Source organism: Lagopus leucura, unplaced genomic scaffold, assembly GCF_019238085.1.
Source record: "Lagopus leucura isolate 7727_CA_CO unplaced genomic scaffold, USGS_WTPT01 Super-Scaffold_797, whole genome shotgun sequence".
In the NCBI taxonomy this organism is placed as follows: domain Eukaryota; kingdom Metazoa; phylum Chordata; class Aves; order Galliformes; family Phasianidae; genus Lagopus; species Lagopus leucura.
This window is the reverse complement of record NW_024962259.1, coordinates 1,645,623-1,671,012: the sequence shown is the minus strand read 5'-3', so window position 1 is coordinate 1,671,012 and position 25,390 is coordinate 1,645,623. Positions and strand designations below refer to the sequence as shown.

At 40.8% G+C, this 25,390-nt stretch overlaps 1 protein-coding gene across 2 annotated transcripts in view; it reads left to right on the top strand.

Moving 5' to 3' along the window:
- The window catches only part of CEP112 (centrosomal protein 112), a 138,553-nt gene that overhangs the window by 47,273 nt on the left and 65,890 nt on the right, over positions 1-25,390 (top strand). For both annotated transcript variants that reach the window (XM_042865252.1, XM_042865253.1), the window contains 3 exons: positions 1,784-1,919; positions 4,931-5,038; positions 15,740-15,922. In XM_042865252.1, the coding sequence (XP_042721186.1) occupies positions 1,784-1,919; positions 4,931-5,038; positions 15,740-15,922 (427 nt within the window). The remainder of the gene's footprint in view (positions 1-1,783; positions 1,920-4,930; positions 5,039-15,739; positions 15,923-25,390) is intronic.

Here is a 25,390-nt window from a genome sequence, read left to right as displayed (position 1 = left end):
TCATGAATTGCTGTAGATTTTGCTATGGGAGAAGGTAATGATGTGCTCACTGTACTTCAGTCTCCAGCAGCTAAAACCTTGGGAAGTTCTGTGCTCAGCAGCATAGTTCTAGTTATGTGCATTTCAGGGGAGCCATGAAGCCAAGGGCTCTGCAGGTAGCATCAGTGCATCAGCTCGCATGGACCTTGCTTACCTTCTGAGATCTGTCTGAAGGTTTTTGTGATTGCACTTATGATTGTGATAAGTTACGTTTGTGCCATTTGAATTTAGGCAGAAAAAAACGCGCGCATCCTTAGCAATAATCACCAAAATGAGAATGTGATGTGGGAGTTTTTGTCTTGGCCCAGTTTCTGTCAGGTAAAAAAGGTTTGTTTTGTTTTTCTTAACGTAAGTATCAGTCTCTTTACAGACAACAGAATAAATTAGGCATAAGGAGGGTACCAAAACCAAACAATTTTCTTCAAATATGCGTAATGGAGAAAAATATAGCAAAGAGTAAGGTGCTCACATAGGGCTTGTGGCATTTCTTTGATAGCCTTGCAATAGAATTACCTTGGCTCTCCTGCAATTGGGCACTGTGCAAAGATGTAGGATTACCTCCTTTGTCCCATTGTTAAAGGCTGGTATGAAAACCACGGAAGAGGATGTGAATGCTGTAAGTTTGGGATTGGCAGCTTCCTGACCTTTGTAAAAAGCTCAGTGCTGTAACAGCCAGTGCAGTGCTGGCGAGGTGACAGGCTGGATGAATTAGCTGGTCTTTTCCATCTCTTGTGTGTCAGATTCTTTGTTTTATATGGAAATAATTTCTGTCAAAGTGGGAAATTTATCATGAGGTACTTCCTCCACCTGCAAAATGAAAATGTCAGCCACAGATCTATTTGAATGTGTCTTCTGTTATAAACCACTCGTGGAGCCAGCTCTGTCCATTGATAGCACCATTGTGTTTGCATGTTTTGACACAGTCAGGCAGCTCCACTGCCATGTGATAACAGAGTTATCCATGCTTCCCAACTGAATCAATTTTCTTCTGTGATGTCAGTATGGTGGCTGTGGCCATTTTTAAGGTGTATATATCTGTGTGCACATATGTCCATAAAATGTTGAATATTTTGCCATTGAGAAGCTGTGATGCCTCAAGCCCAAACTAATTTCTGTCTGTGTTTTAATGCTGATATGCCAAATAGTATAGGCTGTTAATACGAGCTCTCTTTGCTTAAAGATTTAACGTGTCATTATTTTAAAGGCTGGATGGATATTACAGCTTTATGGGTGTCTAATATATTAAGAAGGTATGTCGGGCGTTGTGCTGCTTTGCATTTTGATACATGTCAAGCAGTGAGTAATCCTGAATCTTGTCTGAGCAAAGATGGCTCTGGGATAATTGTTTTTTGTTTCTGATGGAGCAGTGCAATCATGCCATACAGCAGTTCATTTAAATACCATCGAGACAATGCACTTCTTGAGGTGAGATTTAAAGGAAGGAGGTTATAGCCCAGGTAGTGAGCCATCCCTGTCCGTGTGGACTTTGAAGGTGGAGCTATTGTCAGAGGCTATGAATGCTATGTTTAGGCTCGTGGAATTTGACAAGAGAAAGTGAAAATAACTGCAGACTTCTATTCCCTTCTTCAAAGTATTGCTAAGGGAAGTTTGGCAGAAGCTGGGACAGGAAATTGAAATCTGAATACTATTTTAAACTGATAGGGTTAAAGGCCTTTCTTTTACACTAGCACACTTGTTCTTTTATTTGATACTTGAACTCTGAAAATTTTCTGTGACTTTCTAGGGAGAAGGAGGAGCAGCTGACTCGGGTGACAGAGGTACAGAGGCTGCAGGCCCAGCAGGCAGATGCTGCCCTAGAGGAGTTTAAGCGGCAGGTGGAGCTGAACTCAGAAAAAGTCTATGCTGAAATGAAACAGCAGGTGAGAAGGTCACAATGCCAGCCTTTCTGAAACTCTGTCTCAGTAGGATAGCGTATTCTGATCTTATAATGCCAGAAACATGCTTCACTTGATAGTGCTACATCAAAATCTCTCACAATGTAGTGTCTTTGCTAGCAAGTCAAAAAGGGATGTTAGCGGTTGTTTCATCTTTCTAACAAAGCCAGAATTGTCATTGTTATAAAGGTATCTGCAGTTATGATACTGATTAGGGATTCTTCAAGAGTGACTCTATAAAGTGTTAGTTTATACACCCCTACAGAACAATGTTCGTAATTTTTCCACTTAATTGTGTGTCTCTTCCCACACTTTTTGGAGCGATTCTGCCTTCTGTTAATGAGGTGCTGTAATCAGTTTGAGCCTAAACAGGGGCAGAGCCATTGTGTCTGCTGTCATTCATGGGCAGGTAACAGTAAAACCCATTTTTCTGTCCCTGAAATTTAGTAGCAAGAGTTTATGTATAGAGATTTTAGTGCCTTAAATTCCTTATAGTTCAATAGTTCAGCCACTGTCTCTTGTGTTTTAAAGATGCAGCATGTGATGAATGAAATAAGGAATAAGTGATCAAAAAGGAGAGAACAGAGTATTTTCCGAACTAGTTCATGTGGTTGAAATCCCTGTATGCATCTCAAGCTTGTGATTCTACCTGTCCATATGCTCAGTTTTCCAGCTTCACTTACCATAACCAAACCTTGTTGTTGACACTGCTATGTGGTGGTGTACTGGTTTTCTGAGGATGGCAATGGTATGGGACAGTGGTGAAGTTTTTGTCAAAAAAGAAACAAAATAAGCCTCTCTCACAAAGCTACACTCCCATCCCTTACTGAAGAGCTGCCCAAAATATATATGTAAAGATTATTTGGTATATAAATAGCTCTATCTCTGAGGATATTGTTTGCTACTACCAAGCATCAGTGCAGCTCTCTGAAATAGTGTTTGTTTTAATATTCCTTTGAATGAGAAGAGCTGTCTTATAGGGAAGAGTTGTTTTACTGATACAGAAATGGAAAAGGGGTTAAATAACAGTTTCATTTGGATTTGGATAACTTAAAAAATCAATTGTCATTTAAAAAGTGCAGTAAATTTCATCTGAGAAAAGTGTTCTGGGACGCTTTGAAAATAAGATTTACTGTACTCCAGCAATCTGCAGTAGAGTTATTTTGTCCCTCATAGAAACAATAAGCTATACTTCACAACTGAGCAGTAGTGTTCTACAGGAAGCAAGGTTCAAAGATGAAAGAAGCAGTGCTGGGATGTCTTTGTAGCTTTGTCCCTTCCCGTTCTTCTGCACGTCCCTGCTCTTTGGAATCACCTATTAGATTATAACGTAGTGGGAAATTCTCTGCTGTTTTTTTGTGGTTAGGTGGAACGTATTACTTACAAATCAAAATCTGTAGTAGCTATAGCAACACTGCTTTTAACTGCACTAGGATGGGCTTCTAAAATCTTTTTTGTGTGTGGCGCGGTGAAGTTACTTATGGAGAATGGGCTGTGGCATTTTTGCTTCTTGTAATCAATATTTGATTCATTCATTTGGCTCAGTGATTTTTTTGCCATCTGCTTCCTATTTTGTTGAGTTTCTGATTACTAAGAGCCACCTGATGCCCCTCGATGGGTGAGCAGTACATTTTTAACTGCCAGATCTGCAGTCTTTCTGATAGTAGCTAAGAAAAAGTGTTTCTTGGGCTTGGCAAATGATGATCAGGAGCTTCCCTTGCACTTGTAGGAAATGTGAACCTTTGCTATTGATTGAAGATCATTAAGCCCTGTAGCGTTAGAGGATCTCTGCATATGTTTTTACTATCTCATGTTTTAGAATGTTTTCATTCTCTTGAAAAGTACTCCTTTAGTAAAAGATCAAGACCTTTTGTTTTTCTATGTTTATTGATCTTAGTGAAGTCTGGCTATGGAGGTGCAGCTCAAATTTGCAGGTGAAAGAAATCTTCATAAAATATTCACAGAGGCCCCTTTTCCTAATAGCAGATTGTAGTGAGGTTCAAGGATTGCTGAAAAATGGTCCATTTTGTTCTGGTTTTTTTCCTACATTGCCCAAATAATTCCTCGTCCTACACCTTCCTCTCTTGCTGCAGAATTTTCCAGGAAAACTCTTCTCTCTCTCTGACCGCTGCCTTTTCTCCTCTTTATTTGGCTTAGAAGTGATGTCCAGACCAACTGGCAAAGACATCTATTGAAGACACAGTGCTCCCTTAGGCCAAACAGAATTTTGGCTTGTGGTTCAGGAATTGAGGCGCTGCTTCTCTGTGCAGCAGATGGACGTGTGGCAGCAGTGTCCTCCTGACAGCTCTACTCCTTTTCCTTTCTGTCGCATGTAGGGAGGCGGTTTATTTGCTGCTTGTGTTGGGACCTGGATCTGAAATAGCTGATGAGTATTCACTGCAGCATAGCACTGTATACATATTCCCCTGGAAATATGCCTGATGCACAGCTAACAGTTGTGCTTTTGATACAAAAGCCTTTGTTAATTGGGTTATGAAATTGCTTCCTTGATGCTGTGTGCTGGAATGCTTGGGACTCATTATTCATAGGCGATGACTATCTTCAGGGAACTTTACTTGCAGCCAAATAATTCTCTTTTAAGTTATTTTACTGATTTAATGTAAACTTTAAATGTGTAGTTGGTGCGCTGACTCACGCGTTGCTTCTCTGGAACTTCCACAGGCAATGTATTTTTAAATGAAATATATTTGAGTCTTACGTTTGTCCATAAAAATATTCAGTTGATTTTAATGGGATGTTTACTGCTGTCAAGTGAGAAACAGCCTTCACTCTGTGATCAGAGAATGACATCATAAGTGCCTTTAAGTTACTAATAATGCTGTATTCACTGAATATTCATCTTTACTCCATACAAATAACACTATTGTTATTCTCAGCAGGTTCTGTTCAGGTCTTTGATGGTTTGCAAACAACTGTGAAAACGCTGGAATGCTATGCCTTTAAAAATAAATAAATACCTTTTATTTACCATGTAGATGGAAAAGGTTGAAGCAGATCTAAGCAGATCAAAAGTGCTCCGGGAAAAGCAATCCAAAGAATTCTCCTGGCAACTGGAAGAGCTCAAGCAGAGATACGAGCAGCAGGTCAGTCAGCTTGCTCCTTCGGGCACAGGGGAGCAGGGGCAGGTGGAGCTCTTCTCCTGTGGCTAAATCCTGCTCTCACTCTGTGTTGCTATTCTTCCTATAACAACAGAGTTTCTAGGTACACAGAGTTTGCGGGGGGGGAGGATGGAGGAGAGGCATTCCAAATGAAAAATATTTTTGTTTCCCATTTGCAATCCTTTGTACATCTGCCTCTTGCAAATTGTTTCCGAAGCTTACAGGTGGCAACACCTATTTTCATAATGGCCAGGTGAAAATATTTCAGGTGTTATCTGCTTTTCTTCTTGCTAAGGAACAGTGTTTTGATCTTTTTATCATTTTTAACATGGTGAGTGTTCATATAAATGTTTCTTTTGGCCCACTGCTAGGGATTTTCTGTATTGCAATGTAATTTCAGGGTTGGGAACCTGTCAGGAAATATCTGGGTGGAAGCAAGAAAATGCAGTGCATCAGTGTTGTGAAGTGCAAAGGGAAAAGATAAATAGAGGCAGATCAATTATTGCATGTCATAGGCTTGAGAGCCGTGGAGCTAGCACAGATGTGTAAGGTGGTGCCTGGTAACATCTGTTAAGATTGAAATCCTTTTTTTCATTACTTTAGGACAACTGTACAGCGGTACAGCAGTGATGCAATTAGCCCAAAAGCTTAAAGCTATCTCTTATCAGTGTTTTTATGTGGATAGAGGTTTACATTTCCAGCAGGGAAATGCAGTTTCATTTCCTGACAAAGTTTATTTTCCATGCTGGTATGGGAGTGGTGCAGGATTGCTGTATTCCATTCAGAAGGCACTTCTTTGAGTAACTGAGGAATTGGGATCATTCTGAGGGTGCTGAGACCGATCATAGCCAGTGTTTGGGAGAACCTAGAGTGTATGTTGTGCATAACTCTCCAGTTAAGCTTGAATTGAAGAGTTTGTTAATTCAGGTCAAGGTATTTTCCTTATCACTCATAATTGTCAACAGTACTATTTGTGATGTCACCTAACAGAGGATGCAAAGCTGTCCTGCGTAGCAATGAGATGCATCTGCTTGTTTTGTGTGTGGATGGTAACACTCATGGCTCTTCTATTGCATGAATCAGGAGCAGTCCAACCTGCAGCTTTGTTGGGACTTTTGCTCATGGATTTCTGTACAAGATGATGGGCCCATTTGTCAGAAGAGCGGGGAGAATTTCATTTCTCTTGTAATTCAGCAGAACTTCTCGAGGGCTAGAAATCAGAAACACGCTCCTTATTAAGGAATCACTCTATTTGTTTATTTTTTTTATTTGTGTGAAATGCAATGCAATAAATGCTTGCATTGAAGGTGAAGTTCAATGTCAATTAAAGGACACATTGAAGGAAGGATGATGGGAAGCATTGGATGGGTGGTGTCCACCTGAAAGTGAACATTTTCGTGGAGTATTATGTTCCCATCACTCTGGTAGCATGATGGTTTCTTTTTTTCTCTACAACTCTCAAAATTGGTGGTATGTTTTTAAAGCCACATGTAAGTATTTATTCGAAGATTCTGTTCCCACATCTAGGAATGTGATCTGTAATTATGAACACTAAGCTGCAGTTCATAAGATGCTGCAACATTTCTTCTTTCTATCAACAAATGGTCATTTATTTTTCACTGTATATGAGAAGAGATAATGAGCCACAGATAGAATTTTCTGCCAAATACTCGCTCTTTTGTGCACTTAGGGAAAGTGACAGTGCTTAATTTCACGGTTTGGTTTTTATTTATTTTCTTGTACCTTTCTGCCTCAAATTTGGAACTCCTAAATGCTGGATCAAAAAGCAAAAACAACCCAAAAAGCAAGCAGTGAATGTGGTGGTTTAAACTTTTTTGATGAATCATTTTACGTTTGTATTCTGCAACAATGGGGATATTGTGGTTGATATCAGTGAAAACATTTTCCTCCAAAAGGAGCTTTTTGCTGCTTCAATTTGATTTCATTTGAGATGTCCAGCAGCTCTTTGTTAGGGTGATATGTAGCCTTCATGAAATAACACTGAAACACAGGGAAAGGGCTTCAACACTGAACAGCTAAACAAGAGCTTCAGAAGAATCTTCATAGGAATCCTGCATTTGCCCCATTATTTTTCCATTTCTGATCATGCTTCATTTAGAATGTTCTTTGAAAGCTTGCAGGCATAAAAAAGGTGACCCTTTCTGCAGACTGTAACAGGTTATCATTGTAAACTGCCCTCTTTTGCATTGTCATTTCTGCAATATAAAACTCCTTCAGCACACCACAGCATGGTATGAGCTCAGTTCTTCCACTCTTAAATTTCCTTTCAGTAGTTCCAGTAGCTCTCAATGTTTCAGAAATTCTAAGATTGTAAAAAAGATTGTAAAGCAGACATTTCCTTGCCTTGTTTTACTACATGCTTCTTCAGTTGTTACTTGTAGAGTAATAGGCTGATTTAGACTATTTAAATTGGGCAGTAAATTAGAATTGGTGGCACGTTTCAGCATGGCTCCAGCAGACTTCCAGTCCTGAAATAAGCACCCAGCTACAAACAGGATACTTCAGCTCTCTGAGAAATGTAGTGATTGCTTTAGATGTTCTGCCTCAAGTGTCTAAATGATATTATAGAACAGAATTTATACAGACAGAGAAGGAAAATTGAGCTTCAGGTTTACTTGGGGCGGGTTGGCATGGAGTGGCAGAAGCACTGGTAGCTTGCAAGACAATTCTGTTGTCCATATATTAAGTGGAGTTGATAATGAAAACCCAAATGATGTGGTATTACCTCCTCCAACCTGAGAAACATTTTGGAAGTGTAAGAACTTGAGAGCCGTGGTTTTCTCCATCTGCTTTCTATGAATACTTGCCAGTGCTTCACTATAATCTTCAGAATTGATTTCAGAGAGATTACAGATGTGCATCTGAGCTGCTGCTAATGGGGCTGAAAGATGTCCCTGCCTGCAAATAAATATCGGCTTATTGTGTGTGTGTGAAACTTCTCATCTTTTGTTTGAAAAATTAGGAAGAAGGTCCAACGAAATGACGGACGTTAACGTTTTTTTCAACTTTTCCAGTTTCCTTTTGAATCTTTGCTTTTTTAGAAGAAGAAATGAGGGGATCTTGCAGCACTTTGTTTCAGCTGTCACGTGTCGGTACTGCGTTCCAGCTTCATCTGATTCAGTGCCACTCTTTTGAAGTATCCACTGAGAACGCTCTTAGAGAGAAGCTGGTGGGTTTTTTCTTTAAATATACTTTAGCTCAACTTTGTTCTACTTGCAGCTGTTAGATTTGAAAGTATATTTTGAAGGGAAAAAAAATAACTCCAACAGTACCACAGTTCCTATCTGCTGGGAGCAGCTGCTTGCGGCACTTCAAAGCCAGTGGACACCACAGTGAAGGCCTCAGCCTTTCCTGCCTTTGAAATGGTTGCAGTATCTATAGTCAGGCTTTATGGCACCATCAGCACAGGAAAAAAGGTTGTTTGGTTCTTTGGTTTTTTGCAAACCCCCCACCCTTTTTTTCTTCTTTTTCTTTTCTGCTTTCTAATGACATTCTCAGCTTAGCTCAAAATACCTGGGAAGAGTTTCTGCTGCGATCACTTTCTATTAGTTTAAATGTCTGAAAATAAAGTCTGCAACCAAATCTGGCTGTAACAGATTTTAGGCAGGAAATGTTGCTGCAAAGTAATGCATATGGTTCTTCCCTGCGTGCAACATGCTGCAGCTCTCAGAGCAAGGTGTGATTGCACAGCAGAGCACTCGTGATGGAGCACAGCTTTGAGCGAGGACACTTCCCAGTGCGGTGAAGCACATACTCACTTTTGTTTCAAGCAGACCTTAATAAATTTTCATGAATTGAACCCTTTCAGTGGCTTTTGGAGATGCTCTTTTAAATGCTATTTGTTTGCATTTGTCTTTTAAAAAAATAATTGTGTAATAGATCACTCCAATCGCAGTTACATCCATTTATTAGGTGTTGCTGAAGTGCTACAACTGAGGGATTGTGTAAAAGTTGACATATGAGGCTAGTGAGAGAGCTGAAGTCCGTGATGTTTCTTATTCTCAGCAGAGAACACGGAATGAAAAAGCTGCTGAATTGCTGTAGGAGGATGGTGCTCCTTGCTGAGCTGTGGATGCTCTTTGAAAGTGGGCGCCAACCTGGATTTCTAAATAAACTTTTCTCTGGGCTTTTTTTCTTTGTGTTTATTTCATTTTAAAATAATGATTATTCATCCTTCTATGACAAAGTGGAAAGCTAGGAAAAGTATTACGTGGTAGCTGAAGAATCTCCTTGTATCTCAGGAAATCCTTTCTTGAGGCATTTATTGTTGAGTGCTGACTTCTGTAAAACTTGTGAAGGAATAATTAGAGCAGGCTTCTTGCTCTGTTTAGCCAAACAGTAGAGGCAGAGCACCTTCAGAGATGTTTTACTGGGTGTTTTACAAAATCTCTTTGAAATTATGGTAAAGATGAGAGAACTAGTTTGGGCTTTTAAGTCTAGAGCAAGACAAAGGTGTGGTTGAGCTTGGATGTACCTTTTATATAAAAGGAGAGCTAAAGAAATGCAGAATCAGCTGGTTAACAGTGGAAAAAAGCATGACTGTAGTCTTACCTGCCAGCAGCAAGGGTGAGAATTTGAGGTAGAGATGAAGTTGTTCTTGTTGGAGCAGTGTGCTGGAGCAGAGGAAAATATTATGTGAAGAGGAAGAATATTCTTAATGGCTTTTTTAATATAACTTCCCAGTGAAGGCAATGTGAAGAAAAGAGCACAGCTTCCTCAGAGGTAAAATACGACGTTTTGTAATCATGGTCATTGTTTTGTACAGAGGCGTAGATTTAAAAACCAACGTCTTCCACAGCATTAGCAGTGCCATTTAATATTAAGGCTATAAGTGCAGGCTCATGCTCAGTTTCTTAAAAATATTCTAAAGCTTAATTGAGAATTAATGGTTTTGCATCTTCCCCTCCTAATCTTTCGCTGTTCAACTTTGTGCCAAAAGATTTTGCCAGTGTTTGGGTGATTAAAGCTGAGGTGACATTTTGCTTTTGCTGAAATTGTAACAATACTTTCTCGAAATGCTGGAGGCCAGGAATTTTTCACCAGTATTTTTTTTATTTTTAAATTTTTCTCTACTCAAGCATATTTAGGTAATAAACACTAATTCCCATTTACTGGAGTTTAGCTGCTAAATGTTTCAAAGAGTCTTACTGAGAATTTCTATGTCTTTTCTGCGAAACAGAACCAGAAGAGTTTGTGTATGGAGGAGGTGTTAAGGCTGACCTCCTGAGAGAAAGGGAAAATGCAGCTTAAATGAGGAGTAGAGTAAAGCATGGCTGGGATTTGGGAAGCTATCCTGTGAGGAAAATAACTACTGGCTGTGAATCTGAGGTCTGGGGCTGTTCAGGCTGAGAAATGCAGATTAGACTTATGGATGTGGGCTGCTGGAGGGTCGTCACGTCTTCAGAACGGCTCCCAGCATCACCAGTCATATCACAAGGTATGATGACCATGTGTACACCTTGAACTCTGACTTCAGTCCCGTGCTTAAGTCTTTGGGAGCACACAGTGTGACACATTAATAGAGATAACAAGCTTAACGTTCAGCTTGCTTTGTCCCTGTGCCTCTTCACAGCTGAGAGTTCCTGCCACTGCACTTATGTCCCAGCTTTTCTTTGGCTGTTTTCTTCCTTTTTTATTTTTTTTTTTCTAGCTTCCTTTTGACCAGCCTGTTATCCACTTGAATGAAGAAAACATTTGCAAAGACATGCTTTTGAAATATGTATTCCTCAAGCAGTGAGTGCCTGAATATTTTTAGTATGCTGGTTTGGCTGAAAGGACACCATCTTTGTAGAAGGCTTTGTTCTTCTCCTCTTTGTCTATAGCCTAAGATAATTGAAATACAGCCTGTTCTTGCATGGAGGCCAAATGAGAATGCCAGTAGAGCCTCTAAATTTTTCATGTCATCAGCAACAAGCTGCATAAATTTAACAAATTAATCCAGGATGCGTAAGTGTATCCTTTCAACCATCCTAACACGCAGATGAATGCCATTTGCTTGGAATATCTGAGGAATAGTTTCTTCAGTCATCAGCTTTTCACTTCATGCTGTAGCTAAAGCTCACAATCGGGAAAAGGATATGAACTTAACTTTCAAGTAAAAAGAGTGGGTGAAAATCTTATAGCTGTACCATTGCTGTTTACAGAGCCGTTTAATCAGATGGATGGGTATTTACACTGACTCCTTCAGGCATTTCACTTGTGTGTGATTCAGAGTTAAGAGCCTCAGCTCCCTGGATAGTCAACAGTCAGCTGTGGGAGGAGGGACATGAGGTCAGGATCATAAATTGATGCCTGCAGTAAATACAAGTCAGCCTGCGAGTGCTTGTGGAGTTGGCTGTCAGCATTTGAAGAAAGTCCTTGGATAAACAAAGACAATGTACAGTAAATTTCTGCAGCAGAACCTGCTACAAGCAGGCAACTGCCATGACTCAAGGTGTATTACTTTGAAAGAAATGTTTCTATTTGCACACCTCATTGGCTTTCTTGAGGCAGACAAAGGGGGTACCTACTGATGTTTGTCAGTGTCACATGTGGTTTGTTCACAGGGATGCAACTTCAGTGCCATCATGCTGGCAATTTAAAAATAAATTTACTCATGGCGGGCTGATTGAGAAGATAAGAGGGTTGTGTGATGCTTTTGCTGCCTATGCTTAAAAAAATATTACTTCAGGAAGGTCTTTGTAAATGAAAGTTTATTGATCAGGTCTCGCCACCTACTGAGACCACTCAGGCATACTGCTGTGGAAAGGGTTAATAAAACTGCAGTTTTGCTAACGACTCATTTACATCATTGAATTTCTCTTGGTTCTTAGTTTGCAAAGTAACAGGAAACACAGTTGCAACAATTAAATTATTGCAACTTGCAATGAAATAGAAAGTAAAGTATAATTGCCATGTGTGTGCGATGTACGTTGCCCAGAATGTGTTTGCTGCCTCACTGGTAACATATGGATCTGCACTGAGGTATTTTTCACTGCCCTCTGCTCATTACAGTCCTTCTATCTTTGGCATATTTTGTTTTCAAAATTATAGTGAAATCTCAAAAAAAAAAAAGTTTGCTTGTAAAATGCATTTAATTAATCTGCTGTGAAATAGTTCTAGTGTACTTCCTTGCTTTGCAGTAAAGATTCCTCTTTTCCACCCAAAGTTATGCTAAGCCAGAGCCCAGCATGATTAATACTCGATCCTCAAGTCTGTTGTATCAGATTACTTTAGAAGCAGTGTATGTGCAGGGATGGGTAATCCCCATATCCTCATGAAACACGCACATTTATGTGTAGGCTTAGGAGACAGAAAACGCTAGCTTTTACTACATTTGGTGTTTGGGGATAGATCGCATGTCGTGCGGTGCGCTGGTCAGAGGTTAGAGCTGGTTTTGAGCTGCATAACTGTAATGAAGACACCTGTTTTACCAGTGGAGGAATGGGAAATAAAATCCCCAGTAAAATGTTTGAAAATGTTCTTAAATTTTTATAAGATAAAATTGCTGTTAAATGGGCGTGCTGTGTGTGTGCTGAATGAATGAGCTTTAGTTCAGTTCTTTGGCATGACTTATATAATTTACTGGTGGCTTCTCAGGCCCTCAGAAATACAGTCATGCCAAAACAAGGCTAATAAAATCATCCTTCCATGCAAAACCATATTTTATGTAGGTGTTACTTATAATATTTCTGGAATTGTGGACATAAATTTACATGTATTTTCATACTTTGGTGTCAAATATTTATTGTAGCAGCTACATTTTTCAAAGAGGCTGTGAGCTAACTAATTTCCTTTCACTCCTTTGGGGACTGTAAAAAGATTTTCAAAGGCATACTTGTTCTTGAGAACAAGTCGAAATTGTTCTAAAATTGAAAAGCCTAAACTTGGTGGGTGATGTAGAAGCAAAAACTGTATAGTAGAAGCTCTTGTCTACATGAGGGACTTTAAAAACGCATTTGCTGACGTCGATTGTCTTACAAGTATTTGGTTTCTGAAAAAGTCTTCTGCAATTGTCAGACTATTTATTGTTGAGCTTTGTTCTTTGGGTGCACAAACTGACCTAGCCAAAACAGCAGCAGGGTTTTATGCTAGGACTTCATTGGTTTCTTCTGGAGTACCTGTGCAGTTAGGTGCACTTACACCTGCCTGGCACGGAGGCTGTTGCACTGTGAATATCACATTACTTTTGGCTGAGATGTGCAGCATCTCAACCTCTGTCTTACAGACATATTCCAGATATGAGTAGACATCTCAATATCATCTGGAGTGCTAAGCATCTAGGTTTAGGTGCGGAAAGACCTCAAAATGATGCAATTTTAAAAGGTGGTTTGTTACGCATAAAGATGTGTGCTGCCTCAAAGAAGAGTCAGAATACTTACTGACTTATGAAGACTTCATATAGTTTTCATGCAGCTTCCTGTGATGAAGAAGTCGGATTGTTGCTGTGAACCAGCATGGTCATCTGTCTTTTCTTGGCAAGGGGTTTTTTTTTGGTGGTTCTTAAGGGAAAAGAAGGTTCAGTGAGTGTTCACCATCATAGTGAAACACTTCCTCGTTCACTTGCTGTTATTTATACAGGAAAGCACATTTTCTGCTCACGAGTGTGGGTGGATTGTTAAGATTTGTGAGGGAAGGTCAGTTTTGCAGGCACTGCCATGGGCAATTGCACGCTCTGAGCAGGGAGGGCTTCTTCCACACTCTGCACTTGCTGATGACTGTTGGTAACCCATCACCTTACACTGCTGCCATTTCAGTTCCAACGTCGGACCACACGCGCTCCCCTCTGTGGGCAGTAACGCTGCTCTTTTTCACTCCTTTTCCCCTTTTTAAATTCAGATGCTCTGCTACTTCAATATACGTGTTGAAAGTGGAGTGATTTCTAAGTGAAAGTGCTTAGTTTGATTGGGTAAACCCACCATGCACAAACAGAGCTGCAGCTGGTGGAGGAAGCAGATCCGCCCCAGCCTCCTTCCAGAATGTTCTCTTTTCTTCAACTGAAAAAGATGAAAATGATGTACGTTTCTCCCAGCTTCTCACCCCAGACCTTACATGGCACAACCAGCTGAAAGCGTGGTCAACAAGGTAAAAAGAAAAAGCTCCAACAAAAAGACCTTTTTTGTTAGCCTGGTCTCTTTTTAATCAGATCTGATGTCTGAAAGACTTGATTTTCAGGAACAGGACAAAGCCTTCATAGTTACTTGAAGGGGACAAGAATACTTTCGTTTAGATGTGCTGAGGGCACCAACAGCAGCTGAATGTAAACTGTTTTGTGCACAAACATGGGGCAAAAACCTGAGGTGCAGAGCTCAGCACGAGGCAGTGATGGGCAGACCATGGGGCGTCAGTAAATAACATGGAGATGTTAAACTGTGGAACATCACCTCTGTTCCCTTCATGCTGTTTTTGGGAGTATGTGCTGAGCCCACGACATTTTGCCTTCAAATGTTGCGCTGTTCCGATCCATAGTTGGAGAGAAGTTGTTGCGTTTTGTTTCACTTCAAATTTTATACAAAAGCCACAACCAGGGGCACCCGAAGGCACAGGCAGAGCACTGCTGGGGCCGCGGCCCGCGTGGAATTGCCTGCTGCAGCTTTAAGATAGGTGCCGGGCGCTGCGATGCCGGCTCCTCCCGACAGCTTCTGTTTGATGCTGGATTCTCACGCTGCACATAACCCACCATCTTCTCCATCAGGGCGTTTTTCTTTTCTTTTTCTTTTTCTTTTTTTTTTTTTTCCCCCCCTCTCCTCAAAATCCACCAAAACTGAAGAAAAATCCAAGTGACTGTTCTTAGCAGCTGTGTGGCCCGGAGTTCAGTGGGGAAGCGGCTTCCTGCCGTCCCTATTCATCACCTGCTTCAAAGGCCGCCTGGCTGCTCCAGTGTGCAGGCCAGGTAGGGTGCCATTGTGCGCAGGCGGGGAGGATTAGTATCAAAGCTGCGGCAACCAGGCCCTTGGTCTCGGGCTGCCATTCAGTCTAGCGGGGAGAGGCTGGGGCTGGCCAAGGTCACAGCAGCCAGTGTGGTGCGGACTGGGAAAGGATCCTGAGAATAGAGCGCTGCTTCTGAGACCCTGGTGCGGGCTTGCGGCACAGCAGGTGCCCTTCTGGAACACATACATCTGTTTATGTTGGGGTAGCGTGGCTGACAACGGGATAATAGAGCTTTGTTTTTTATAATTTTCTTTTTTCTGAAAACAAAACAAAACCTGTACGCACCACAACGTTGGATGTTGAAGGAAGAGCTTTCGCTCTGGAAAATCATCAAGAAATCCTTGAAAGATTTAATACTGGGGTGGGGGGGTTGCGTTTGTGTACTTGAGCAAAGGGGCGAGCAGGCTGGCTATTAACCATTTAGGATCCTCAGCCCCGCGGATGAGCAGCAGCAGGGTATGGGGGGACCGTTTGCGGAACGCGACAATGCCATTTTTTTTTTTCCTTTAAATGCTCCGACATTTGTACCACCAAATTGGTTAAGGATGCGCTGGATTTGCTCGGTTGTCGCCATTGTTGGAATTGTCTGGAGGAATTCTGTCACGCTAACGGTGGCTTTTTAAAAGGTGAGGTAATAGTGACGTAAAAATAAAATCGCCAACTTGATGAAATTAAGGGGAAAATTAAGCTGTAGACGAGTTGTCATGACGACAAGGATGTTCTATTGATGAACTGTACTCCTCACTGTCCAATCAGATAGTGGAGCTGAAGCTGGAGCATGAACAGGAGAAGACGCACCTATTCCAGCAGCACAACGCAGAGAAGGACTGCCTGGTCCGACACCACGAACGGGAAATCGAGAAGCTGGAGAAGCAGAGTCGCGCTGCCATGGCAGAGCACGAGAGCAAAACTCAGGAATGCAGGAAGCGAGACGGGCAGGTAACGATCAATAACATTTGAAAGATGTACACTTATTAGAAAATGCTAATAATTGGGGTTTCCTGTTTTCCAGCATGGTTGGTGATGTACGCTGTGTGATCATTTGCGAAACTGGCACGTAAACGTGATTTTGTTTTTCTTCCTTTTTTTTTTTTTTTTCCGCTTCCCCCCTCCCTTCCCACTACTGAATAGGGCTTTAACTGCAAAAACCACAGGTAGCCAGATTAAAAATCCCATGGTGCGCTATAACTCGGCCTATTTATAATCTTGTCTCATTTTCTTTCATGATGGATTTGTTTAAGAAAAAAGGTATCTGTTCTTCTCCCCCCTCAGCCCTCACATTCACCCCTCCTTTTCTCCTTCCTGGGCAAATCCATATGAATTATGTCTACTTCATTTGTATGCTTTTTTTGTTTTAAATCTCTGCAGGTAACTCACAGATGGCTTTATTTCATTTTTGTCCTTGTCTTATTGTTTCAATTTTGCATTCTAGATTTGCATTGTGTGTTTGGCTACGTATGTCAGATATTTGATCAGACAATGTGCCTTTTGGGTTGCTTACCATCACGTTTATTTTCCTACACACGCATGCACCCCTCCCATCCTCCATCTCTGTGGTCACTGTTGGAAGCCATTTGGCAGAATAACCCCCAGCTGGGGTAGCATTTGACTCTTCAAACTTCTGGATGAAATGTGCACTGTCAGCATGGAAAATGATCTTTATTAGTTTTCAGTTAAAAAAAAAAAAATCTTACTGCATTTTTTCAATATATTTTTCGGTAAGGATGGCATGGTGTATTTTCCAAAGAGCCTGTATGAAAAAGGCCTAAAATGGCAACATTAAAAAATTTAAGATGGTTTCATAGTTTGAAGAGTATTCAGAAAATAGTCTTTACTAATCAGCATTAGAATCGCTTATCACGCGTGGAATATTTTATACTAAAACTGGACATTTTCGTAAGGCATCCTTAACGACATGCTTTTCGCGCACTGCTGCCTTCTCTATGAGATGTACGACTGACATTGAGGAATTTTTGTTTTAATTTCCTGTAGACTGGTAGGCTGTGTCTTTTACTGAAAATTAACCTGGCAAAGCAAACTCGAATATTTAATTTTTTTAACAAATTTTTTGGGTTACCCTTGGACGATTCAGACTATCGAAATCTGCCTTAAGCCTGTTGGAAAAGAAGTCGCGTGCTGGAGGAGGACAGGGGATACATTGCAGAGCCAGGGGTTATTTCTCTGCTTCCACCATTACGGATTTCCAAGGAAAATAAGAATTTTGTGGGAGCGCTTGGGAAGAGGTTGTTCAGATGGCTTCTGAAAAATTAAACCATGTCCCCGATTCCCCACTTCTACTGTGAGAGCGAACAAAGGCGTAAAGAGCTAAAGGGGCTGGTTTCTATTTGGATTTTTTTCTTTGGCCTAAGATAGATACGTCTCGACTATATAGCTATTTGCGAGAGCCCTTGCAGAGTTGTATCTTTCCTATTCGCCTCGTGTCATTTGTGTACCAAGGCAGAGCTGTATATCCTGGGTTAAAAAATGGTTTGAGTTCTGTCTACGTGACCACGTTTGTTACAACTGTTCTCTATAACGTCGAGCACAAACGCAAAGGGACTGTCTTAAGCAAATTCGGAGAATCTGGGAGGCATCTTGTAAGTATATCTCTATTTAGTTCTGTTGCGGGTTGTTTCTGTTAAAGACTGGAGCCCAAAGTTTGGTTGTGCATTCTGTTTGCAACGGGATATAGGATGCTACTACAGGCACTGCATAAAGAACTTGGAATCATGGCAGCTATTATGAAAATCGGAACAATCTGAATAGCAAAAAACTTTGGCCTTTTCTTTGTAGTTTGAATGGCCGCGTACAGTCGTTTGGGCATCGCTGCCCTGAGAATGACATGTAAATCAGGGGAAAAAATGTCATTGCCTTTGACTAGAAGAGCTGCTGTTTATTTAAATTCCAATAAGTATCTATCTGCTTTCAAGGACGCATCGTTTTTCTGTTTCTGTTCCTTCATCTGGTCTTTGTGTTAGAATTCACTTTTGTCTTTGCAGAGAGCTTAACAGACAATACGGGTGTCTTTTATGGAATTACAGAATGTATTTTTAATTAAAAAGGGAAAAAAAAGGCAGCTACCAAAATGCATAATCATCTAACGAGACTAATGACCAATGTCCATTGTGAAACATTTGATGGTCTCTTAACAAAGATATCACAGCGATCTAATGCATCTGTGTAGTCAAGGCTTTATATAAAAATAAGATCGATACAAAAATTGTTAAAATTGAATCACGTTTGACAGCAGTGATCGTAGGAATTCTCTGTATTACAGCGATGGTGCTCTGAGACAAGAGAAGAGGCCATTTTGCCTTGCTGAATGAAAAGTGGATTTGCTGGGTATTTAAAAAGAAAATAGTAATTAGTGTTAATCACTTTCTGAGTACCTTGGTTTGAAGGACCTATGGGCTCAGTGTTCGGGGAGCGATTTGAGAGCACCTTTATTAAAGATATTCACTTCTGTTTTTTCTAAAACCTTCCCCAATGAAAGTAGCAAATGTTTAAAGCACGCATTTTATACTGCATTACTAGAATCAGATACGAATGAGTACTGCAGAACAATTCATTGCACCGCTGCTGAAAGGATCCACATCTCTTTCACATGGGTCCTTAGCTGCTGTAAGAGCCAACAGACAAAACTGCTCCATTTTATTCAGATAGATATACTTTTATTAATGTTTCACTCAAAACCAAAATATACAAAATAAAGATTTCAGTGCGTTGCCAGGTATTGTTTCGTATAACATTATGTTACTGTTTCTTTGAATAACAATTTAAGTATGTTTTCAGGAAAGGAATGTGATTTAAGCAGATCACCTTTTGTATTCCTGATGAATTTCAGGGTAACAGCTGCATTCCACTTCAGCTCCTGCATTTATCTATTTCTAGGAGGCTTACTTTGATTTTTTTCACCTGGGGTTGTAATGCTCAGGGAGGAGTAAATTGACATGTAGGTCAGTAAAAGTCAGAGCAGTACAAAGGCTTTTATATCATGCTGTGTTCTCGTAGTAGTTTAAATCCTATGTGTTTCCTATGAGCTGCCGTAATATTGCTTAAGTAATAGTTAATGACAAAGGAATTTCATTTGGTAAAAAGTCAGTTTTAAATCACTGCTTGTGTTTAAATCAGATTTGGGATGTGAGCAGGATTTTCTTTAAGAATATTTTGAAGCAACAGTTCGGTCATTCATTCCTCACTTTCCTCCATAATTTTCATGCGTTCATTATTTTGCTAACAGGGGAACTCCCTGGATGAGAGTGCACTTTCTTTGTTTTAATGAAAACAACCTTGCTACTGAATCAGAGGTTTTTGGAAGCAAGGCTTTGACTACAGAGAATAGAAGATGTTTTTTCTACTGTGAAATAAGATAGCAAGGTTAGGAAATCTTAACAACTGATGCCAGCTGTGCCAGCTGTGCCCTTGGACTTCCCCTTTATCCTGTGGCTGTCATTCTCTCACCAGCATCTGACACGTGTCCTGAACCAGCTCAAAGATTTTCATGTTCCAGCTGCTGTACAGAGTTGGATCACTTTCATGCTTGTTCTCTCACCGTTGACCTTTGGGCAAGAAGGAAAAAAGTACCTCTATAACTTCAAATACAGTGCTCTGCACTAAAGCAAGACGGGAAAGAAGTTCCTTGAAACCAAATTCTTCCTTTACGTTCTGTTGCACAATAATTACCAAATCCACTTTTTTATCCATTCATAACTGGGTCAAGAGTAACTTGAACACCGAGGCATGCTTTGTTGCTTTCTGTCACTGATGTCACAGCATTTAATTTTAGTATATACTGTTTATTATCTCAAAAACTTGGCTGTTTTGAGAGAATGTCAGTGGTGTTTGGGGGTGTCTTAGGACTCTCAATAATCCAGTGCCAGCTGGGAGAGAAAACCTCTGGCAGTTCTAAACTTGTTCAAATACACATACTACAGATAGAAGTCCAATTTTATATTTATTTTTGTAAGTATATGATATATAAACAAGGAATGGGCTGGAGGTGATGAGAAGAATTGAGAAGACATTTTTCTGTCTGAAGTATCTGTTTCCTTCTTCCTCTATTGCATTTTGCTCTTCATGTTCTCCTCTTGGCCTCCACCAGCCTGCTTCCATTCACCCTCTTGCAGACCTGCAGTTCCTTTGCAGACCTGCTGCACAGGACATCCTTCCACTTTTCCTCTGGCAATCTGCTTTGAAAATTCACTCTTGCACTTGTATGCTGTGATCCTTCTGCAGCTGTTTTCTCTGAATTAGTTCTGAGCTCTGTGAGCCTGTTGGGTTCAATAGTACACAAATAAAAAGGCAACGGTCATTGTTTTCCTTGAAGCCAATTGTTGGTGTGCTTATGGATAGTTAGTGCATCAAGCAGAGGGGAAAGAAGAGACTTATCCTGTCTCCTCCATATGTATGTTGACTAAATATATGTAATAGTGTGTATGTCTGTATGTATAGTCAGCATATATATCTATGTGCTCCACGTGTACTGGTGTGCTTATTGGATAAAGAGCTTGATCAACTGTTGATAGCTATTTAATAATAACTCAGCCAAATGTGTGTGCAACTTCTGTCTGTGCTATAAGAGGAACTTTTCATTGCTGTATTAATACAGAAATAATCCAGCAGCATTTGTTTCACAATAGAAGACTTTCTTAAACCTTGATCTGTGAGAACCTACCCTAAATCTCTGATCAGCTTGGTTTTACTTTGGTAGTTATTCTCATATCTCCAAGCATCGGTTTCCACCCAGATGCTCTTCCAGTATCAGTGGAAGCATTTTATTTGATTGTGTCTGGAAGGAACAGATAAATGTACTCTGTGAAACTTTCAGATGTTGATGGTGCTACTGAAGTCACTTCCGTATATAACTTTAAGTAAATAAATTCTATGACTCATTTTTTCTTTGACGACTTTTCTTCTCACAATAGAAGATGTCTTTGGCATGAGAAGAAATGCACTGCTTGCTATGCAAGCTTTCTCTACAAACAATCTAAATCATGGAGTCGCAATCTAAATATTTGTTTGTTTTATTTTGCTTGGAGAGTAGATTTTGGGCTGACAGTCAGAGTTCTGCAGACAGACAGCAGTTCCCTTTGAACCTTTCTTAAACAAAGGCTTTTAGCTTTATTGCAGCATGTTTAATTTCCCACCGCTCAAAGCAAAGTAATGAACACGACTGTTGATGTAAAACATTAGAAGTACCAAATATTTGTTACAGCCCTTGCATGATTTCTCTTGGTTGTTTTTCACTGCAGGCTGAGTCAGGATGGGGATGGATCCCACTGATGAGGGGTACATCCTAAAAATCATGCATCTGATGAGGGGTCCTGTAGGGACACTCAAACAGGGCTTCAAACCAGTCAGCCAAGAGCTCAGTGAGGTGGCCAAACCCATCGTTTCATGGAGAAATACTCAAATACTACCCCAAATTGAGCTCTAGCAAGCAATGTAACTGGTTGTAGCTCTACTTGAGCAAATGTAGAGGGGTGTGAAAAGAATGCGGGCTACAGTGCAGACATTCAGTGAAATTAAAGGGAAAAATAACGCTCTGCTCTGAAAGCCAGAAGCACACATCTCAGGCTGGTGAATCCCTCCACCAAGCTCCTCCATCGAGGGGAGGGCCTCAGCCTCCTGTGTACCTTCCCTTTCTCTGCTGTGATAAGTCTGTCTCGCCACCTTTGTTGTTTTGTGTCAAGTGCTCAGCTCCTGATCCCCACTTGGAAGCTGCTGCTCCTGTTTGAGATGTCTTTCAACACAAGGCTGTTGAACAGCCTATGAACATCTGCCACTTCCTCGCTTAATGGAACCATTGAAGTGTTCTTGTACTGGAGGGGTGATCATCTGTGATCTCTTCTACGTTTTTGCTTGACTTTCACTTTTTACAGCATGATTGGAATTAGACAGCAAGCAGTTCAGTGCAGGTGTGACTTTTCTTGCTCCTGTATTCTTTTGTACTTGAGAATGTTCCGCATCTGAAATATTTAATGAAGCCATACATAATGGTGCATAAATTGCTGTTTGCTGATCAAATATGCTAAGTTAGCTTAGGACAGAACTGACATTTTGTGCTGTCTACTGTGCGTGTAGAAGAGGAAGCAGTTGCCATAGAAACTAGCTCATCACTTAGCACTAAATCTGATTCTGAGATGGAGCTCTCAGCAAAACGGACTTTGTATAATGTAAGATGGAATTTGTGGTAGTTCTTACACTGTTATGAACATTTTATATTGTTAGGGCTTTTGATTTTAAATATAGGCATCTTCAAAGATGGTGCATGCAATGTCACTGCAGAGGGGGCAGGGTTCATATCATAGGCAGTATTCTGTTTTATGCCAGTACGTGCTGTTTACTGAAAAGTGATTACTTCCTAAAGAGAGGAGTTAAATAGAATAATTTCTCTGAGAGTAGAAAAACCAAACGAGCAGAGGGTAGTTTTGCCCATCAGCTGAGCAAAGGATGTCTATGCATGGCAGTTTTTAGCAAATACACTGGGTGTGGCTTTGCATGCATTGGTGTGAAATGATGTTTAAAATTATATGAAGGAATATTAAAGTGATAGATGAACGAATCCTTTCCTTTATGTCCAATTAAATTTCTATTGCTACAGCATAGATCTGTAGCTGCTTGTCCTCCCAGTGCTCTCTTCAGGAGGTGCTTGCTCCTGCCTTCTCCATGGTTCCTCCATGCACTCAGCTAAGGACAGAAGCTCCACTCAGCCCTCTGCTCCCCAGGCTAAACAAACCCAGTGCTGGGCTGCAGGAGATGGCAGCCCTGCTCTGCAGCATGCTGACCGTTTCTCCCAGTGCAGCATCCGACGTGTTCCTCAGGTCTCTTGGTGTCCTAGCATCCATGTCACTGATAGGGATGTTAAGCTGCAGCAGCCCCGTGTTGCACTTTTGAGAAGTGCTCCTTCTAAATGGTTGCCTTGGCTCCTGTGCCTCATACACAGCAGTCCAGGAGCTCACCACTCACACTGCAGTCCACCCATCCTGTCTCTTCAGTTTGACTATGCAGATTCTGTAAATGTCTGAGTCAAAAGCCTCGCTAAAGCCAAGATAAAAAGACACTGGCAGCTCTCCCCTTACCACTGTCATTTCATTTAGAGGACAGGCAGTTTGGCCAAGCACAATTTGCTCTTGCTTGTGTTGCTGTCAGCTGTTCTCTGTGGCCTTTTTATTCATCATGTGCCTGGAAATGAATTTCTTGAGATGTTGCTCCATTCGTTTTCTGGGGATGGAGGGCAGGATGTCCTGTGTGTGACTACCAGCTGAGGTGCTAAGTCTTGTAAATTAAGCAGTTTAATTTATTACAGCTTACTTTTTCTCTTGTCTGTTATTCTGGAGAAAGATTAGCCAAAATCAATTTTGTATCCCTTCCTTAGGTCAGCAGATGAATTCATCCACAAATTCCATTCACTCACTGCCACCACAACTCAAATTTTGAGCAGTAGTCCAGCCATTACACGATTTATCTGATAGGGGAGATTTTACGATCCGTTCAGTTCCTCATTTCAATGGTATTATAAATACCAAATAAAAGACTGAAACACCAGACGAGAAATTATGACTATCAGTAGTTTGGAATGTTAACATCACTTGTTTTGGTAGTATTGCTGGTCTTCAAACAATAAGATCCATATGGATGCTAATTTTCCCAATTTTGTGCAATGAACGCAGCCTCTTTATGGTTTAAGTAATGATATTACTCAATACCACTGCAGGATCCAATAGACTCATGATGAGGTAATAAATAGCCATTTTGGACATCTGATTATTTGTATTCTTCTTTTATGTGGTTTGTGATGGGGGAAGGAGAAATCACGAAGCCAGTGGAAAGCTTTGCCCTCTCCTGTAGCTGACACGCTTTGGCTGAAGATATGTCAGTTGAGAAATACGAGAGCATCCGTACAGCTCCACACACACCCACATTAAAGTATCGCACAGGAACCTTCAAGTGGAAAACCAGTAACAAATTGCAGCTGAGCTGCTTGTGGCAAACTGCCCTGACCTGGGAGCCCACCATCGATCTGCTCTCCTTCAGTCAGGGGGAAAACAGAAGACACCTCTGCTTTTCCTCTGTTTCATAGGCAGGAGCTTTGTGGTGAGGGGAAAGAAACCCATCGCGGGTTATCTTTGTATCTGCAGATGGTGTTACTGGCACAGACACCAGGCTGAGTACTTCACTGTTAATCAACTTTGCAGCTGTGTCTGTAGCAACTTCTGTCTCAGTTTCAGCCTCAGATGTTAGGAATTTGCTAAGCCGGCTGCTGAGCATCAGCCCCTCCATAACCCAGCTTGGGGACATGGCTGCCCTCCTCTGTTGAGCAGAGCTCTGCTCAGAGCTCAGTTTGATCCCAGAGCAAGGCCAGCTGTATTCTGCATTGTTCCATGTTTCCCAGCCTGTTGTTGCTGCCATTTTGTGGTTCTGATTTTCCCCCACGGCCAGGTAAGGGCTGGGTTTGAAGTTCTGCGTTGAGGAAGTTCCAGGTAGAGAATTCTGCCTGTCTCCTTGGCGCTAGGTTCTAGACGTGTACTAGGCAAGTGTGTTCAAACTTACAGAACTGTGTGTGCCTTCTTTAAAGGAGCATGTTAAAAATTGCATGATTTTAAAATACAGTGAGTGTTTTCAATGTGAAGTCAGACAGCAGAGCTGCTCTTTGGCCCAGTCACCTTTGAAGACATGACTGTCATCCCACTTTAATAAATAGCACTTCTTTATTTGGAAAGAGTGGCGCGGATTCTGACAGTGATTTAAGGTCTCTGTGTTGATTTCAGGAGAGAAAATATTTTTCTCAGTATGACTTTAAAGTAGACTTTTTTCTCCCAATTACTCCACATGTTGGCAGCAAATTAGCTTTGAGGGAATATTGTGCAGATCATCATTCTCTGATGTACTGGGGAGTAATTTTGGGTCTTTTAGCTCAATCAGACCAATGACTGACATTGTTCACGTCTTCGGTTTCTGAAGATTTGAAAGACTTTCTTTTGACAAGGAAGGTGATATGGAGAAAAAAAAAATAGAGCCAAGGTACAAGAGTACAAGGAATGATTGGCAAAGTGGTGATATCATCAAGTGTTCAAAGCCTTCACAAATTGAAGCTTATTACACTGACATTTTGTCTTCTATTCAGCACTAATTGGAATCAGCCTGGGTGCATGATGTGGAAGGTACTTAATACCTTGGTGTTTATCATGACAAAATGACAGAAATCGATGTCAAGGATGCCGTAGATTTCTGTTTAATGGAGAAAACAATATATTTCAAATTGAAATTACTTGTCTCGTTGTATTTACGTGCATGAAAGTCATCCTGAAATACTGCAAACTTGGCCCCTGAAATATTGGCTTGGTGGCAAATATTCCATTTTAAGTTTTTAAAGTTGTTTTTCAGAGTTGATAAAAACTGCAATGA